At 40.7% G+C, this 17865-nt stretch overlaps 4 protein-coding genes across 6 annotated transcripts in view; all 4 read right to left on the bottom strand.

The window, feature by feature from the left end:
- Positions 1–3281, bottom strand: part of igf2bp2a (insulin-like growth factor 2 mRNA binding protein 2a) — a 48823-nt gene extending 45542 nt beyond the window's left edge. For both annotated transcript variants that reach the window (XM_069662736.1, XM_069662737.1), the window contains exons 1-2: positions 2869–3281; positions 1647–1707 (exon numbers count right to left, since the gene is read on the bottom strand). In XM_069662736.1, the coding sequence (XP_069518837.1) occupies positions 1647–1707; positions 2869–3040 (233 nt within the window). In that variant the 5' untranslated portion in view covers positions 3041–3281. The remainder of the gene's footprint in view (positions 1–1646; positions 1708–2868) is intronic.
- Positions 3282–6447: 3166 nt separating this feature from the next.
- tra2b (transformer 2 beta homolog) lies at positions 6448–11966 on the bottom strand. Of its 2 annotated transcripts, none has more exons than XM_069663562.1 (8): positions 11834–11966; positions 8791–8936; positions 8506–8668; positions 8197–8385; positions 7995–8110; positions 7070–7237; positions 6863–6933; positions 6448–6776 (listed from the first exon to the last, which is right to left on the bottom strand). In XM_069663562.1, exons 1-8 carry the CDS (start codon positions 11864–11866, stop codon positions 6766–6768), a joined length of 897 nt encoding a protein of 298 aa, XP_069519663.1. In that variant the 5' UTR covers positions 11867–11966; the 3' UTR covers positions 6448–6765. The 2 variants fall into 2 exon arrangements, with proteins under 2 accessions (XP_069519663.1, XP_069519664.1); XM_069663563.1 differs by having other exon boundaries at positions 6863–6930.
- Positions 11967–13298: 1332 nt separating this feature from the next.
- Positions 13299–14873, bottom strand: LOC138592622 (high choriolytic enzyme 2-like). Its single transcript, XM_069663455.1, has 9 exons — positions 14802–14873; positions 14666–14717; positions 14487–14546; positions 14254–14409; positions 14052–14169; positions 13779–13957; positions 13603–13684; positions 13396–13520; positions 13299–13312 (listed from the first exon to the last, which is right to left on the bottom strand). The coding sequence occupies exons 1-9, from the start codon at positions 14871–14873 to the stop codon at positions 13299–13301; spliced, it is 858 nt and encodes a 285-aa protein (XP_069519556.1).
- A 1104-nt stretch (positions 14874–15977) lies between these two features.
- hce2l2 (high choriolytic enzyme 2-like 2) lies at positions 15978–17748 on the bottom strand. The gene is made up of 9 exons (XM_069662882.1): positions 17686–17748; positions 17544–17586; positions 17396–17458; positions 17126–17281; positions 16908–17025; positions 16604–16782; positions 16330–16411; positions 16111–16241; positions 15978–15997 (listed from the first exon to the last, which is right to left on the bottom strand). Exons 1-9 carry the CDS (start codon positions 17743–17745, stop codon positions 15978–15980), a joined length of 852 nt encoding a protein of 283 aa, XP_069518983.1. The 5' UTR covers positions 17746–17748.
- Positions 17749–17865: the final 117 nt, after the last annotated feature.

Raw genomic sequence — 17865 nt, 5'->3', positions numbered from 1 at the left:
AAAATAATAAACGTGAGGACAAATAACACGTATTTTCAGCTTTAAATTCTAAATTAACGTGAACGTTTCTGCAACAACAGAAAGCTGCTCTTTCTGAATTATAACATCAACTTAATTTATCGCCAGGCACAAGCATGATCAGTTTTAAACGATTTAAACAATTAAAATGGATTTGCACCTCCACGTGCGTTCGCCCACTTCACACTGATCCTCTGCGTATTTCAAAATGAACACCTGTACATTTTACACGCCGCCCTCGCTGATATGGCGAACATTTCGCTTTACAGGCCTGTTCACAACATGCACACTCATCCACCAGCTGCACACAGTGCCGATTAGACACATGCAGCCAGGCACATGTATGGACATTTGCTCCCTCTGATTCCGCCTATAACCGAGCAGTGAGCAGGGCCATCATGGCAGCCATTATGAGGCTCTCCAACATTGCCATGGCCTACGTGCACGCTAACTGTGGGGAGTGGCGCAGGCTCTTACACCATGTTGCGCCTTGCAAAACGCCTTCGCATCGAGCCTCAAAGCGTGGAAATAACACAGCAGCTCGACCACTTCACTTTGAAAACATACATATTTTCTCTACAGTTAAGCACAGCAAGAAAGCGAGAGCTGCAAAGCAGGAAAGTGTAGCAGCAGTGAAGAGGGAGGACTATGCTGGAGCATAAAGTACAGGTCACGTGCTCCTCCACAAGGGGCTTGAATATTTACCTTTTTGTCACGCAATGTAGTCTTTCCCTAAAGCCAAACGCATTGTAGAGAAACAGGGTGGATCCATACGTGTAGAGAGTCTATAGGCTGCCTTATCTTACACAATCGTAGGAGTGTATTACGCATTACGCACAGGCGGAATACAAAAAGGTTTAACCTTTTTTCTATGCAAATAAAACCTCATTGATATCTCGTGTTTTAACACTGCGTAGACAAGCTGGTACAAAAACACAAATGAGAGGGGTGTCGTGGTGGCGGAGTTTAAGGAAAAGCTTTAGATTACCTTTCCCCTTAGCGCGCGCACACACACACACACACACACACACACACAATGTATGTTTCTCACATACATTCACACAAATGCCTATAGGAAGCAGAGGGGAGGCTCAGCTCATTGGTATGCAACGCACCGTGCATTGCAGTGTTACAGTCAATAATGAAACCTAACTTTATCGCCCACATTTAGGAAAAATGCCATGTTAGGGAGCGATTTCAGCATGTGCAGCAGCATTTTTAAAAGTTAGCTTAAAGTATTTACGTGAAATTCAATTAAGACGCAATTATTACGTGTGTGTACTGAGTGTGTGTGTGTCCATGTTGCACTGTGGGATAGGCCTCGCTGCAGATCACGCGATATGGCAGCAGCCACCGTGTGTTCTGCGGACTAAAACTGTTTCTTTGTCGCTTTTTTCCTTTTGTTTAACCGCCATGCCATCACATTTCCATCGCCAGGGAATAAAACAACAGCAGCCTGAGTAAAAATCACACACAGAAGCCAGAAAAGAGAGGAAATCTGCTTGCTATATTTCACAGCGGAAGCCTACAGGTCACACAGTCTGCCATGGGGCACAGTATAGGCGTAGGACACAACGTGTGTGTGTGCGTGTCAGTGAGTGTGTGTGTGTGTCAGATTGTAGGCCTACCTTAGTTTTTTGGGAACACAGTAGTCTACCTCTATCACCTTTCCGTGTAATTCAGCTTTACCTGTAGGGACGAAAGTTGATAGTGTAACATTAGCTGTGTGCCATGAAAGTAACAATGCAAGCTGGTAGGCCTTCACAGCAACACTTTGAATCACTTCTTCAAGTAGGTGCGTCCCCATTCAAACAGCCAAACCCCTGAAAAAAAGTGCTGTACGGGGGCGCGTTGTGCGCACGGCGGCGCCTAAACTGGCTATGTTTACATTAAAACATGCACAAGTGGGACATTTTGAGGGTCACAATAAGGGGAATCGGCGCCAAAATGAAGCATGATAAGCTTTTATAGTATGGGGGAAATGGGCAGCCATGCTTTCCACTCCCACAACCCTCACAGTGCAATGAGGGGTATTTTTCTGCGCTCAGTAAAGAATGCAACATCAAAGAAGAGGTGGTTTGAAAGCAGAATGGCTTGTACTCTTTCTAACCTAGGTAGGTGTTTCTTAATTCTCCGTGTTGCCCCGGCCGGTGTGGCTGAATTTGAAGCGCTCTTCGGCGAAGCTTGAACACGGGTTTTCGTTACTATTATGAGTGGCCTGCCTGGCGCAGCACGGAATTAGCGTCTCACCTCGTCCCCCCTCAGCTACCTGTTTATTAGCTCTTTCCTCCGGACCCCCATGACCCACCTCCAAGACACCTCGTAAAAACATACCCAGACATCAGAGGAACATGGATCTGACAAGTTTTCCGCGCTCGCTTCGCTCTGCTCTCTTCAATAAAATCAAGATAAAAAATAAGTGAAAAATAATTATGCCTACCCGAACCATCAGACCACCCCATACATTCCAGCGTGATTGCAAAGTAGCGCCCCACACTATCGGAATCTCCAAAATATAGGTTATTGTGCGCGTTAAGACCGTTACGACAGCTCGTGTTTTCTTTAGGCAAACGGGCAGTAAAGCCCTGAGTGTGTCCTGTGATCGATAATTTATCCAATTTCTGTTGGAGCGTGCATTGCTGAGCGTTCATCTAAACTCCGATGGTACACGGATGTGATCGCAAACACTGTCCCGACCATTAAAACTAAAAATAACAGAAGCAAAGATTGATATTTCACATTTCGAACACCTCTGAGCTATTGTGTTTTTGACCTGATCGTACACTTTGACTCGCTGTGAATTATTTCCCACTGTCAACAGCAGCATCACTTATCAAATCCAACACTTACCAGAAAGAGCCTCTATAGCCTTTATGGCCCAGTTCAGGTCGGGGTAGTCCACAAAAGCATAGCCGCATTTCAGCAGGACATGGTCGGCCGTCAGGTCCTTGTCCCCAAAGGCATTCTGCAAGTCCTCGATAGTGACCAAAGGACTTAAATTCCCAACATATAGTTTGTTCATGATCTGAAAGGAAAAATCTCGAAGGGGGTTCAGAGCTGAGAGGGAGACAGTGGCGATATTCAAAGAAGTAGAAAAATAAAAATAAAAAAAATAAAATAGAAAAAAATGTGCTGGGATTTAAAAAAAATAAAACGTAGCAATTACCCCCCAGGAAATGTCTAAGCTACAAGCGACCCCCCAGCACCAACTCTGGCCCTGGTCTAACTCTTTTCACAGGGACTGGGGGGGAAAAGTGTCGTTACGACGCTACTCTGGAGCCAACAAGCACCGCCTCTAAATAAAATCTCGCTTAAAATCACAAGAAAAACTGTTTGGAGGTGCATGTGGGCTCACTCCTGGTTCTCCGGCGTAGAAAGTGCATGAGGCTCTGAGAGTGGCATGATGATCACTGGGTGCATTCAGCAAAGGGATGGGCTTAAAGGAGGCAGAGGGGTTATTTCATCAAATCATAATAAGGGCCGTGCCTTGGGTCCCACCAGGCTGGCTTGAGTGCAAAAAAGGGGGCTACTGTGTGGAAAATCAAGTCGTTGTCACTTTACTTGTCGACCTAAACAGAGTGTCTGATCTCCACAGTTTGCCTTTTACTTATTTATGAGTGACACGGAAATATGGATTTATGGAGCGGTGTACGCAGGGGGCTCAAACCTCGCCATGGACGCCTCTTTGAGGTATTGTGCTTTAATAAAAAACATAGGTTAATCTTATATAAAAAAGAAAATAGGAGAATACATGTTTTTTAATTTTACAAAACAGAAAGTGAAACCTTAAAACAGTCAATTTGTTCTTTTTGTTGTATAACAGGGAAATAAAAACCTCTACCGTTTGCATTGTGTTCTTATCAGGGGCCAATATTCCTCATTATTAACCATACACAGTGTTATAAAAGGTTATGACACTACCTACTTTGCATTTCAACCTGTGGATAGTGCTAATAAATCCAACTGCAAAATGTAAAACTGAGCAAATATTTATTTTTAGAAGCAGATAAGGAGAAGTGAGGGGATTCCTGGCCCTCACTTGTATTTGTGCATGTGGGAGGCGCCCTCTATGCAGTGTCACTCAGCCAGTCTGAGCTCACCATACTCCAGGATACACACATGATATAGCATCTTTTTTTTTCTTCTTTCTTGTGATGTAAGGTGTGTGCATGTGGGTGTGTTAGGGAGGGGAAGCAAAGCAAAGTAAGGTGGATTTCTACAAAAAAGCTGAAAAAAAAAAAAAGGGCAGGGCAGTGGATACACACAGCTGCAGTGCTTGTGCATGGATGTGTAGTCTGTGTGGTACCTACAAGGGGAGGAGCCTTTAGCCTACAGCACTTGAGTGTTTCTACATGTGACTAGCCTGTGCCTTGGAACATTACTGCCACCCTACTGTAGTGAGGAGAGTGCCAGCAGCAGGAGTGACCACCATTCCTCTGCTTGTTTACGACAGTGTGTGAACAGAGGAATGTCCAAGCTGTGGCCTATTTACAAAACAGCTCTTTAGTTACTTTTCCTGACAACATGCTAAGAACAGTGTGTGTGTGTGTGTGTGTGTGTGTGTGTGTGTGTGTCTGTGCAGGCCATTCTACTGCCAGCTGACACTCATTCACAGTTCAAACAAATTACTATTAATTCATTCCCGAAATAAATCATTACTTTTTACATTTACAGCTGTTGACATTTATAATAAATTAAATATCAAACATAAATTTATTGCATTTAACCCAGAGTACATTTCTATTTTACCCTGTCAAAGCAGAGACAAATGTCACCACTCGCTCAGGATTCATTCACATCCTTTCTTGTTAACATGTTATGCCCAATTAGGTCAGTATGCTAACAAATGGACCAACCAACCAAAATGATTTCCACTCAGAAAGGAAAATTAACCGGAGCTGGAGGGGTCGTGACATTTGGGGAGCACAGCGCGACCTGCAGAGCAAACCAAACAACATAAATACACACAGACTTGTGGTGGAAGAGGGAAAGAAGCTTATTTAGTTTCCAAGGTGTGGTCTTTTCATCGCTCTTTCCTCTATAACTGAGCACTTTGATTATACATCTACTAGTGTTATTGTTACTTTCTTTTTGTTTCTCCCTGCAAATGCTCCCGAACATTATTCACTGTTTATAGTTTAAATACCTCTTCCTTTCTCAACAGAAATTCAGGGTTAAAAGTTCAATTCATTCATCCATAAAAGCATTTTTACTACAGCACTCCCAGCCTGGGGGGTTTGAATGAGAGAACCCATTACCAAAAACATACATAAAATATAAACTCGGATTAAATTTAATTATTAAATTACTGTTGACATCCGGCTTACAAGTTGCTGGTTGTACTATCGTATCCCCTGTGGGAGAAAACATGATGCAACAACAGTTTACACAATCCTATTATTATCCAGACGGTCTCAAAGGCCCGTATTTGCTGGTTTGTTTTGCAACAAACCAACAAGTGAGTTTGTTACTGAAATATTGAATAAAAATAAGGTTTGAGGAAGTGAAAGTTTAAAAGATTGTTTCCTTTTATAGATACATTCCGTTTACTGCCTGTATTTCTGCAGGAAATGTTAATGCAAAACATACAGTATGTTAAAATTATAAAATACAATAGATATAGAGAATAGATATGACTATTTACATTCAAAATGTATTAGTGCATCGATATGTTAACTACAAGAACCAAATGCTTTATAATGTCTAATTACATTACACTTATTTAAAGGGTCAGATAACTCAAATTTCAAAAACTGAAACCAATTACTTCCTTTTTACTCTGGACATAAGAAAAAGTTATACAAATACATAAATATCTTCACTAGATATTACTTAGGTGGACCCTTTAAGTAAATTTAAGTAAAGGAGCAGCACACTTGCTTTAATTTGAGTATTTGTGTCAAATCCTCAAATTAAGTCACACAGTTTATGGGTATTGTAGTGTAATGTCTGTCATGGATGCTAGGAGAAGTTTGGACTCCTCTGTGACCAGCAGGGGTAGATGTTGGACTGAAGACCCTCACACCCAGCTGCTGCTCTCACTTTGTAAAGTCTTGCCCCCACAGTGAGTGGTAATATGTTTACACGGTGTACTTAGTGAAATTAGCCCGACTTGTTTGGCGGCACTTACCCAAAGACGAGTCAGCCTCATGAGTCTTTAAAAGACTGGTTTGAACTTGCCTGCCTGAGTGATGAGCAGTGGCATTTAAATTACATATTTATAGCTTCCAGTCATGGAATATTAGCCTGATAATCAAACGAAATTGCCTTTTCGTTTTATCATTATTTGAGTTGTTGGAAAAACCTGAGATGATGGCAAAGATTCAAAGGTTTGAAAGCAGTAAGATACAGCTTTGTCTTTGACAGCCTTGAAACAGCAAATGGACAGATACAATGTAAAAGTGCTGCAAGGAAGGACATTAGTCAAAGTAAAAAAAAGCATCTTCTTTTAATGTGTTCAAAGATGAATTTTCACTCAATTTGTATACAAAAAAATCAAAACAAACATATTGTTTATGGCGCATGTCGGCCATACATCTAGAATTAAAAACATGAGGGGACAGCTCTAGTCCTGCCAAATGACACCGCATCACAACAGATCTCAGGATACATGTACTGGTCACATACATCAGCGCACAGATGTGTGATGATCACCTTAAGAAAGGCGATCGTTTCTGTAATCAATCACACCAATCGGACACACTTCCAGACTGAGCTTTGGGAAGAGGAGGGGCTCAACAGCAGCTTTCAATAGTGACCTGTGAAACAAAATAGAGTCATTCTCAGACACACTGCACCTGTTGAGCTCTTCAAAATAAAAGTTGATATCTTAAAAAGGACTCACGTGGAGAGTAAGACCGTGATCTGGAGCGAGACCTGTAAGCCCCTCTGTAGCATGGTGATGGAGATCGTCTTCTGAAACAAGAAAACATTAGCAGTTTCCCTTTTAACATTTTTTGTCATCAAAACGAGAAAGCAAAATTGCAAAAGTAGAGAATCCACGTCTGAAATTAAATCTGCAGCATTACTGCTTAAAGACTGAGACAGTCACCTGTAAGATCTGTTGTACTCCCTGTCGTCATAGCGATCATAACCGCCTCGGTCATAACCGCGGTCATATCCGCGGTCATACCCTCGGTCGTAGTCACGTGAAGAGCGCCGAGGACCACTTGGGCCACTGCTGCCGCCGCTGCTGCCACCACCACCTCCTCCACCACCACTACACAGGAGAATGAAGGTTTCTTGTATTACTGATAATATTCATCTCAATTAGGTCACCTGGTATAACCAGTTTATTTTAATGTTGTAGCGAAGCCAAGTCTGCCGTTAATGCTCTTGCTGATGAGAACTTTTCAGCCATACATGTGGCTCTAGCGTTCTTACCATCACACAAAGGGATACTGAAACGAGCCTTGTTGTAGATCTCCATCCCAATCTTGGGTTTTGTCTGTTTCCTCTTATGGTTTGATAAATGATGACATTTTTTATTGCATGCTTTTGTTTTTATTCCTGTGTTTGTGAAGCCCTTTGTAACCATTTATTAAGTTTCGAATAAATGAAGCTTTACTTACTAACTCAAAATTTAGCTTTCCCCCTTTTCGTCATTTCCAGCCATATATCCCTAAATTGAATTTTATAAATAAACTCAATTTAAGCTTAGTAATCATTTCCTTAAATCTCTGTAATTTCTGTCTCAGCATCTAGTACAGTTTCAACAAACCACAAAACAGTACAGTTTGCAAAGAGCTCTATTTGAGTATGTATATATTTCTTGCTGCAACAGCTGAATTTACCCACTGGGGATCAATATGTTTCTATGGGAAAAGTAGACGATTTAGGTGCTTGGAATTTCTTGCATTCATCTGTATCTTTGATATAAACTGAACTAAGAAAGTACACCAATTCAGACAATACCTAAAAAAGTGGAGGAACTGTGTTCTATATTCATATTTATCAGTGTGTTTCTGGTGGCTTACTATGTGGGCCGGCCCATGTAGATTCCAGGGGTTGGGGTGTGAGGTCTTTTTGTGATGGAGAAGTCCACCCTGATCCTACGACCATCCAGCTCCATGCCATTGGCTCGTTCCTTTGCCTGACAATTAATAAATATATAATTTACCTGTTGACATCAAGAAAATACTCAAACACAGGCTTGACTGTTGGAAGTCATTCTTGTACCTCCTTAGCATCATCTTTGTTCTCAAAGTAAACGAAAGCAAAGCCTCTGGAGCGCCTCGACTGCTGGTCATATACGATAGACACATCGGCCAGGGGACCGTATTTAGAGAAGACATCCCTCAGATCCCTCTCTGTGGTGTACAAGCTCAAGCCAAACACTCCCAGGCAACAGTTTGGATCTGGATTAGCCTGCAATTTTGAAACGATGAAGGTTCTGTTATGATCGTATACTGCTTAGGATCTTCATATTCAGACATTATGCAGGAAGAACACGGGCAAAGCTGTCTCATGGCACAGTTGAGCACTTACGCGGTTGCCTATGTGCCTGCGGCGGTTGGACATAGGTGAGCGGCTATGGCTCCTGCGCCGGCGCTCTCCGCTGTAGGACCTGCTGTGAGACCGGCGGCGATAGGACCTTGAGCGGGAGCGAGACCGGCTGTAATGTCTGCGTGAGCCATGGTGGGAATGAGACCTGTATATACAGAAACACTTTCATTCTTATTGGTTCTTTGGTTAACATCCAGTTTCTATACAATTCCTTTAAGAGACAGGGAGTGTAATGCCATTGTAATACCTTGAAGTATTACCACTCACCCAGATTTAGACCTGGAACGAGACCGAGATTTAGAGCGGGAGTGGCGGGATCCTTCTTTTGAATGTGCAGGCGAGCGAGCCGGGGAGCGGCTTGCCGACTTCCCTGAGCCCCGTGGACTCAGGCTTCGTGATGCAGAGCGAGACTCCTGAATGAACCACAAACACACACACAAATTTTCAGCACAGGTGGGGACTAATTGGGAAATATTTTTAATAATTTAATGTTGTGAAGAATTAAGACTATCCTGTGAAAAGTACAGAACATAGTTTGAGATTGTGGATAGGAAATGCAGGTTAATGCTATTTTTGTAGCCATATATAAAATTACATTAATGATTACATTCATAATTTGTTTTAAGTGATTGTCAACACATATTAGCCTTCATATCAGTTGTGCAAAAATTGTAATGATTAAAACTATGTTGTATTCAATAAAGAAAACATGCACGCATTTGACAGACCAAGAAAAATTACTTAGCGCAGTGAACTTATCCAGATTACTTCCTTCCTTTACTTCATTTCAGTAACTTCATTACTTCTCATTATTCTTCTTTCTTCAATTGTCTTATTTCTTCTTACTTCCCCCATCTCACACACAGCCCACACTTCTTCCCTCCTCATGTTTAGCATGCACCCAACACATCTGAGCTTCATATTATTGAAAATAAAGTGGACATGAGACTTCTTCTGCATTTTCTTCGTCCAACCTTAACCTTTATGGAAAAGAAAAGGATGAAAAATATATGACTACAATTAAAACTGAATCCCAATTCAACTTTTAAAAGTGTTATTAAAATGTTATTAAAATACGACATTCATGGAAATGTTTAAGACCACATTATGCAAATCTTTAGTGTCAATGCTATAAATATTGCACTTTCAGTGGTTCTACAGTCACTGTTATGTTTTATCAGCCACTTTCATTTGGACGTTTACAAAGAGTATCAAATGCAAACATTAATAAAGGAAGATGAGGTAATCTTGAAAAATATTGCCAAAGCAGAAATGTCAGCCTATTGAACACACTGATAATATTTCAGACACCTACCAGTCTGTATCAGAAAAACAGAACAGATAACAGATAAACACACTGTGTTTGTTAAACAGATCCTGTTACCAAACTTTCTGTCGAGTGGCCTCTAAAGCATTACAATGTGTATCAAACCACTGACTGTGAATGTTACTATGCTGAAACCCACTAGCAGAGCCAATTTTTGGTTTTAAAAAATCTTGGTTTCAGGCAGTCCAAACGACCTCAAGATGCTGCTGCAAATCATTTGTTTTAACTCGCCTCACTAGCACTGATAAGACAGAAATGAAACTTCAGGGACCAATCTTGATCATCACAACTAAAGACTAGGGGTGGGACAAAATATCGATATTGCAACATATTGTCATCCTGATTGGTGTGATACAATTAACATATCCCTGGCACCAAATATCAGCATTTTAATTTTTTTTAATTCAGCGCTCTGAACAGATCTCCCTGCCAATTTGAGTCGCTGCATCACTGTTTATCACAATTTGTGTCAAAATCTGTGAAACTGGCACCCAATTGCAGTGAATAATATTAATTAAGAACTTCACGTTTTAGTGGCATTTTGTATTCTTCAATTAATCAGATATTGTGATGTATCATTATATGATTGTTTAGCAATATATCAATTATGGCAGAATCGCTGTATCATGATATTATCGTTATCGTGGGCCATGTATAATGAGTTACCCTGCGATTCCCACCCCTACTAAAGACAGAGTGTGACCATACTAACATATGCATTTGATGTGGCCGTGACATGTTAACTGTGCATACAAAAATACATGAATATACAACTGGCTGCCTGTCCTGCCTAAATATGCAGCATTGTAATAGACATGGGGGGTATTTCTAGCAGGCAAGGGCACATTGTAAGTCAACAGTCAGTGTGTGTGTGTGTGTGTGTAACAGTATTCAACAACTTTTATCTAACAAACCTAAAGAAAACATTTACAGCAAAATGCCTGCCCTGACTCTTCCACTGTGGGTTGAGAACATAGACTGCATAAAAAGAACCAGGGGGATGTCATGGACCAAACCCTTTGCAAAAATATATGCTGCTTGAGAGTCTGTATACATATAGAAAACACTAAAAAAGGTAAACAAATTCATGCCATAAAAGTACTGTGCATGCTGGATGCAACTTAAATGTAAAGGCAAATGGGGCTATACAACTGGATATAGCCCCATACACACGAGGGTTAAATGTGCGAGGTAAGGCAAATGAAAGAGCAGTGATTCTGAGGCCGTTCGTTATAAATGGTTAAAATGTTGAAATAGCATTATGTTATTTGATTGATACAAGTCGTTGCCGCCCATCATTAAAAGTACTCTCTCCAAATGGAGTTTACTACTATACCGCAATTACTCAATTTGTAAAACGAATATCGCCTGGAGAAATAACCCAGTTCATATCGACATACAACGACAATTATTTGGGTTTCTGCACACAAACCACCTGTTGAATTAACGTTATAATTAAGCTTTTTAATAAGTCTAGCTGCTGTTAAAACACCATTTGCCAAAGCACTTAAATAATTCATGTTAGGATATACAATTAAACCTTTATTTTGACTATCAACGTGTTTGAGTTTTAAAAAGGCAGTTGGCTGGCTGGTCGGCTACAGTTAGCGTTAACATCGCATCTGCGTTTTCTATACAGACAGTGGTGGGTGGCCTAGTTACAGGGAGCTAAAATTAGCTTTCGACAGCTTGCTATCGATATTCCCGGACGCTGTCATTTACCGTATATTGCCAGACGCTCGTTTTAATCATATATTAAAAACAAATAAAATAATAAAATGAAATGGCTATGTTTTGTGAAATAACTGGTAAGTCTGTAACAGATATCGACTGGGCAGTTAAGCTAGCTAGCTAGCCAACGTTAGCTAACCAGCATTAGCTAACAGAACATAAGAACAGCTGCGATACAACCGCACCATTCAGAAGTGTAGCTCCATAAAACGATACCATTACAGTTAAAGCATTCTCAGGGTCCATACGTACCCGCTTGCAGTACCCTTTGCCGTTATCGCTCATTGTTAGCGATAGTGACTAAATAATTATTACAGTTTTGTTACCGTTGCTAACGAGCTAGCTACAGTCAACAGTATGGCTGTGTGTGCTGTCGCTGCAACGATAGTTAGCTCCCCCGCGGCCCCGCCCCTCGGGCCTGCTGGGTATGGATGGGATACATGCCATGTGGAGGGCACATGACCATGGAGTGATATTACAACTTTAAACTAAATTAATAAAGGAGAGTAAAAGTTTATTTGTACATTTAGCTGGTATTCTTTTAAATTGTGTATTTAAAGGTTCCTCATAAAATTATTTAAAATAAATATCTTTATACAACAATACATTTTTAAAAGATGTTTCACTGTTTCAAAATACTTTGCCAACACTCAATAGCCAATTAAACCAGGTTTTAAAAGATTCCCAGACCACTGTGCTTTAAGAATACGTGCCCTTATAACTGTACCACAGTACAGGGTCATGCCTAAGCTTGTATAATTACAGAGAGAGGAGTAGCTTAGTTTTTGAATGTGTCTATTTTTATGACACTAGTGAGCCTTTCCCTTGTGATATTAATTGCAAAATAACAATAATAGCCTAATACAAATATCACCAGCCAAGAGGGTACTTTTTGAGATTGAGGGCAAAGGGGCGAGGGCTCATGCCAGCTACAGTTCTTACTGCCTGTCCCTGCTATGAGTTCATAACCCACTAACTGTTTCTTTGCCCTTCTTCTCTTTCCTCTAACTTAGGCAGAGGAACAGGAAAGCACCTCAAAGACAGATGTAGTAAGCAAATATTGTTTGATTTGATTTGTCCTGACATTTACAAGGTGTAGTGCAGTGGATGGTTGTGATAAAAATAATATGCATCTATTTTTGTGGATGTTTTAATATTCCACTTGAGTAAATGTACACAGAGGGATCCGTCACTTTCACACACACCTCAACACAAAAGGATAATCTTGTTAGAGGTTAACAGGACATTACAGGAAAGCTATATTTTTTCTACCTGAAAGAGACATCAGAAGCCCATAAACCACAATGAAAAGAGATTTGACAAAATAAATGTAAAACAGACCGTTACTCTCACTGTTGCATTTTTTTATTTATTTAAAGTGAGCAGAAGCAGACAAGGAGGAAGAACATTGAACAAACTGATTCACAGATTTGATGCAGTTATCTAGTTGGCAGCAGCAGGGACATAAAAAGCAGCACCGAATTTGCAAAATGCTGCTCTTATTTCCCGTTATTTCCCTTATGGCAATTTAAATGCAGATTAGTATATTGTTGTCATAATTGATTGAGCACCTCGCAAAGGTAAAGACTAGCATTTTTGATAAGTCACACTATTAATAAGGAAAAATGCAAGAGCAATGTTGCCTTAATAATCCACTCAAGACCAGAAGTTAGATGAACCATTTCCCGTATGAGGTGGATAACACTCCAGGATCCGGTTACTCGCTGGCACCTACGTTTAGGAGAAAAGCAAAAGTGTAATCAATCCATTTGAATGTTAGAAATGTTAGTCACTAAATGTGTAAGTTTACCTACCACAGTCATAGAGGACGTTTATCTTATGAAGGTCTAGCATGCTGGGTCCGTCTCGCTGGCCGATGGGTATGTAAGGATCTGGTTTGGGGATGATTGTTGGTCCGCCATCTTCAGAGAAGGCGTATCTTCAAGAAAGATAAAATATATGTTACTATCATAACTCAGCAAAACATGCAAATGTTATTTTGTTGCCTCAAAGAGATTTACCTTCCATAATGCATGACAGAGCTGTAGTCATAAGGACTATTCAGGTTGTTTGTCAGCTGTTTCCTGAAGTTATGCATTTGGTCTGTCAAAATAAAAGATAAATGACATTCAACTCTTTTGGTGAGAAAAAGAATCTAGGTAAAGAAAAGGCTTTCTGAAGCATCATTCGACCCAACCTGGTAGGATGTTCTTCCATATAATTGAGACATAGCGGTCCCGGTCTGAACGAGACTGCTCATGTACGAAGCCAAGCGCGTGCATGAACTCATGAGCAGCCACTCCCGACCACATGCACCCGGGGCTCTGCAGCGACAGGGTCTGGCTTCCTCCGGTCTGCCCCAGAAACGACCAGCAGCTTGGGGTGCAGAACAGAAGTGAAGTGTCATCACAATGCAAAATCACCACGATTTCAAGACTGGTATTACATGTAAAAGCCTACACATACTCACCCATATCTAGGCTGAATATCAAGGAAGCTAGCCTCATGGGTGCGAGGAACAAATTTGATACATGTTGCAGAGGAAATGTCCTGCATGCCAGTTTCTATGGTGATCCTGTCCATGTTGTCTGCCGAAAAAAAAATACAGTTTAACAGAAAGACTTGAGCTTCTACTTGCCTTGTAATACATTTTTAAATCTGTGGATTTATACCATATAGTGGAGAGACGATGTAGGGAATGTAAACGAATCCATCAATGGCTTTAGGCCACAAACAGGCATTGCCAGGGCAGGTTATAGCACTCCTTATAGTATGTGAGCTGGCGATATCTCCCTCTCTCAATGTCAGTCCTCGAGGGGCTCGAAACTCTAATGAGAAAGAAACATTTTTTTAAAATCCAGCTTCACTAAAACAATGCATTTTATATTATTTACAGCTTACTTACTCCTGTTGACTTCCAGGATTTGATCCATTGCATTCTTTTCCTCTAGGTCCGTCACTTCATCTGACACAAAACCAATACAGATTTAGTTTTCTTCACGTATAATCCTAAAATATCATCACAATGTAGAGTCTTATTTACATGCCTGGTGATGCACATGTAAGAGACAAACATTTTCCCACCTGAGTATTTCCTTTTCAACCTCACTTTCCCCTCATTTAGTCCAGTTGAATTCTGTGAAACAAAAGTGCATTATTATAATGAGATTTGGTTGCAACGTGTGACAAGACTAAAAGGGGAATTCCTCTTGGTACTGACCTTAACAGGCAGAGTGTAGGCCTGGCTCAGCAAGCCAAACAAGACACTCAGAAGGATCGTAGTAGAATGCATCGTTGTGTTTCAGACCGGTCTACAGGGTTCAGTCCAATGCAAGTGCTAACTGAACTCCTCTCCTCCACTGAATCTATATACCCACTTCTCCTCCGACGTTTTGTACCAATTGGGCACATGTTCTATGATGAAGCATGATTAAGACCCCTAATCATCCAGCGTATGTAATTTACTCAAGTCCACTGCTGATCCGCAACAGGTGGTCCTGATGCTGACCTTCACTTTGGCCCTGTACTTAGCACACATATGATTCAGCACTTTCAGAAATGACACAGCAACAGGTGTTGAATGTGCTACACCTCAGCAGTTGCTCACAGGAGAATAACTGTCGAGCTGGTACGAGAGACCGGCAATTTGTGTCTGACTGTACTGGAAGGCAGTGATTTTGTGATGAACTGTCGGTTGATAACTGTCTTGACAACATAAATTTTGTCACATGGGTAAATATACAAAGACAAAACTTTATCCTTTTGTAAATATTATTTCTAGCTCTATCAAGGGGCCAATTTGAAGGGCAATGTGTAAGCAGTTTATGAAATTCTGCCTCTGTGGTTATTGCAAGAACTTAAGTACAAAAAAATGCTGCATTTGCATGAAGGGTGCATGGTTTTAACTGGATGGATTCCTGGCTTGACATAGCAGAAGCTGGTTCATTATTTTGAAGGTTTGTGTTTCGTTACGCGTCTTCTCTGATTACTTTAATTTCATACAACAGCATGTCTCCTTGATTTCTTGTTCAATGTGATCACATGATAAGCTCGTTATCGACCAACTGAAGCGTCTCAGGGGACTGATAACAAGCGTAACTTTCGAATCAGGTGTGTTACAGTGCAGAGAAACCTCATACATGCAGGAGGGTAGCTCTCCAGGAGCAGGGTTGGCCACCCCTGATCTAGTGTTTCTGTCTAAACTACAACAAACACCCACACACACTTTTTCAACCGTTTCAAAATCAGCTAAATGTTTCAACACAAAAGATTGCACGAACACAGGAAATGCTGGCAGAAATCTTCAATCAATCTTTATTAAAATGTTTGCATGCTTAAACATCAGTTTTAAATAGGAGCCTTTAGAACATTCCTGTTTGACCTCAATTCACTTTGGTTAGTTATCATCGATGTCACCTACAGAGAGAAGCAGACAGGTATCAAACATGGTTAGTATTTGCCTATTTTGCTGTGGAGTTTCTAGCTCTAAAATATTTCCTGGAAGCTACTTCAGGATGTTTAGTACCAACCACATTTATAAAGCTTGTTGATTTTCAGCTTGTCAATGTGGCTGAGGTTTGTAGTCTGTCCCAGCTTTATCTCCTTGGTGTTGCTGTTCTTGGGAAGGATGGTTGGCTCCCCATCCTGAGAGTAGGCATACCTAAAACATAAATATATTATATGTTACATTATAATACATGAATCACATTAAAAATATATTAACCAATCAACATTAAATTATTACTTACATCCCATAGTGCATGATGGAGCTATAGTCATATGGAAGGTCCAGATTGTCAGTCCTGAATTTCTCAAAGTTCCTCAAACGGTCTGTTGGACATCGGAAAAAATATATTTTTAATATTTGTGAGCATTTGTTTTCGACTTTTGTTGTTTTTGTATTTTACAAATTGTTGTGGAAATTGTTGTAGAAATTCACATAATTATTAATACTTTTGAAATGAGCCCTTGTGGATAACCTGTTCCCGACTGCCACCCGGCTTCCCTCCCCTTTGAAATTACCCCTCCAAATGTTTGGCCACATGACGGTGACATAGTTGTCCCGGTCAAAGCGAGACTGCTCGTGCACAAAGCCCAGGGCGTGCATGAATTCATGGGAGATCACTCCGACCTGGAGGCAGTCAGGGCTCTGGAGAGACACGGTCTGTCTTCCACCACGCGCACCAAGGTAGGACCAACACCTGGATTATTGATAATTGAAGGTTTATCCATTTAAATTCAACTGCAGCCACTCAACTCAGCATTTCACACAGGAACAACATTTTTAATAAGTAAAATCTTTAAAAACTTAAACATAGGGTCTCACCCAGCCTTTGGTTGGATGTCAATGTAGTCTAGTTGGTGAGTCCGAGGAACAAATCGCACACAGGTACCTTTCTCTATGTTTTCCATTCCTTTCTTTATCACCTTTGTTTCCATTTCAGCTGTTTTTAGATAGAGGACAGGAAACAGACAATTTATAAATGATCAAAAAGCCTACAAAGTGGAAGAAATAACAAAATGTGAATATGAAAAAATACATACTGTAGTCAGTTGACAGCCTATATGCAATATAGACATGTCCGTCCACTGACTTTGTCCAGAGGCAGCTACGAGCGAAGCAGACTTTGGAGCGTTTTCCAGAAGAAACAGCAATGTCTCCCTCTCTGAGACTTGTAGTGCTATCAATGATTCGGGAAGCTGAGACAGAAGTACAGAGAAATTTTACCGTTCTGAACAGGCCAACAGGAGCTCATTTGTCATAGTTTGTTGTGTAAACTCCAAAACAATTCAAGTAAATAGTGTGCAGCTTACTATGCAACTCATTAGCTTTGATGATTTGATCCATTGCCGTCCTCTCACCATGATCTCCACGCTCTAATGAAAGGAAGACTGTTTAGTCAGTGTGTGCACTTTCTAACCTGTCACACTTAACAATAACATTTAGATAAATTCTATTTACCTTTAAAGCCAATGGGACCCCATTTGGGGTTGAACAAAAATTTCTGCAGAATAAATACAGACAAAGTTGTTGTCAATTCTGTTGCAGTCTTTTGTTTAACATGTTAAAATAGCAGTTCAGCTCCAATCCAATGTATATTTACCTGAGCATGGACAGCGGAGAGATAGGTGGAGACCACGCACAAGAGGATAATCCGCTCCATCTTTCCCAGTTGGATACGGTATGTCTTCAGTGTTGCATTTTTACCTGCACTAAATCCTAGCTTTATAGGTGTTCCCAATCACTGTGCTGAGGTAATACCCATGATTTTCAGGTTAATAAC

This window comes from Semicossyphus pulcher, unplaced genomic scaffold (genome assembly GCF_022749685.1).
Source record: "Semicossyphus pulcher isolate SPU_LCO1_2020_fin unplaced genomic scaffold, fSemPul1.0.p SCAF_15, whole genome shotgun sequence".
Taxonomy (NCBI): domain Eukaryota; kingdom Metazoa; phylum Chordata; class Actinopteri; order Labriformes; family Labridae; genus Semicossyphus; species Semicossyphus pulcher.
Note: the sequence above shows the minus strand (reverse complement) of the source record. Positions and strands in the feature narration are given on the sequence as shown.

What these genes read in the sequence shown, in the direction of transcription:
- tra2b (XM_069663562.1), bottom strand. Translation starts at nt 11,866, where the DNA reads ATGAGCGATAACGGCAAAGGGTACTGCAAGCGG. An exon ending in CGTTCCAGGTCTAAATCTGG is followed by an intron (nt 8,669 to 8,790) that starts GTGAGTGGTAAT and finishes CTGTATATACAG; the next exon opens with GTCTCATTCCCACCATGGCT. An exon ending in GCAGGCACATAGGCAACCGC is followed by an intron (nt 8,386 to 8,505) that starts GTAAGTGCTCAA and finishes TCAAAATTGCAG; the next exon opens with GCTAATCCAGATCCAAACTG.
- LOC138592622 (XM_069663455.1), bottom strand. Translation starts at nt 14,873, where the DNA reads ATGCATTCTACTACGATCCTTCTGAGTGTCTTGTTTGGCTTGCTGAGC. An exon ending in CATCGTCTCTCCACTATATG is followed by an intron (nt 14,170 to 14,253) that starts GTATAAATCCAC and finishes TTTTTTCGGCAG; the next exon opens with ACAACATGGACAGGATCACC. An exon ending in ATGGAAGAACATCCTACCAG is followed by an intron (nt 13,685 to 13,778) that starts GTTGGGTCGAAT and finishes TTATTTTGACAG; the next exon opens with ACCAAATGCATAACTTCAGG.
- hce2l2 (XM_069662882.1), bottom strand. Translation starts at nt 17,745, where the DNA reads ATGGAGCGGATTATCCTCTTGTGCGTGGTCTCCACCTATCTCTCCGCT. An exon ending in TCTCCGCTGTCCATGCTCAG is followed by an intron (nt 17,587 to 17,685) that starts GTAAATATACAT and finishes TTTATTCTGCAG; the next exon opens with AAATTTTTGTTCAACCCCAA. An exon ending in CAAAGCTAATGAGTTGCATA is followed by an intron (nt 17,282 to 17,395) that starts GTAAGCTGCACA and finishes CTTCTGTCTCAG; the next exon opens with CTTCCCGAATCATTGATAGC.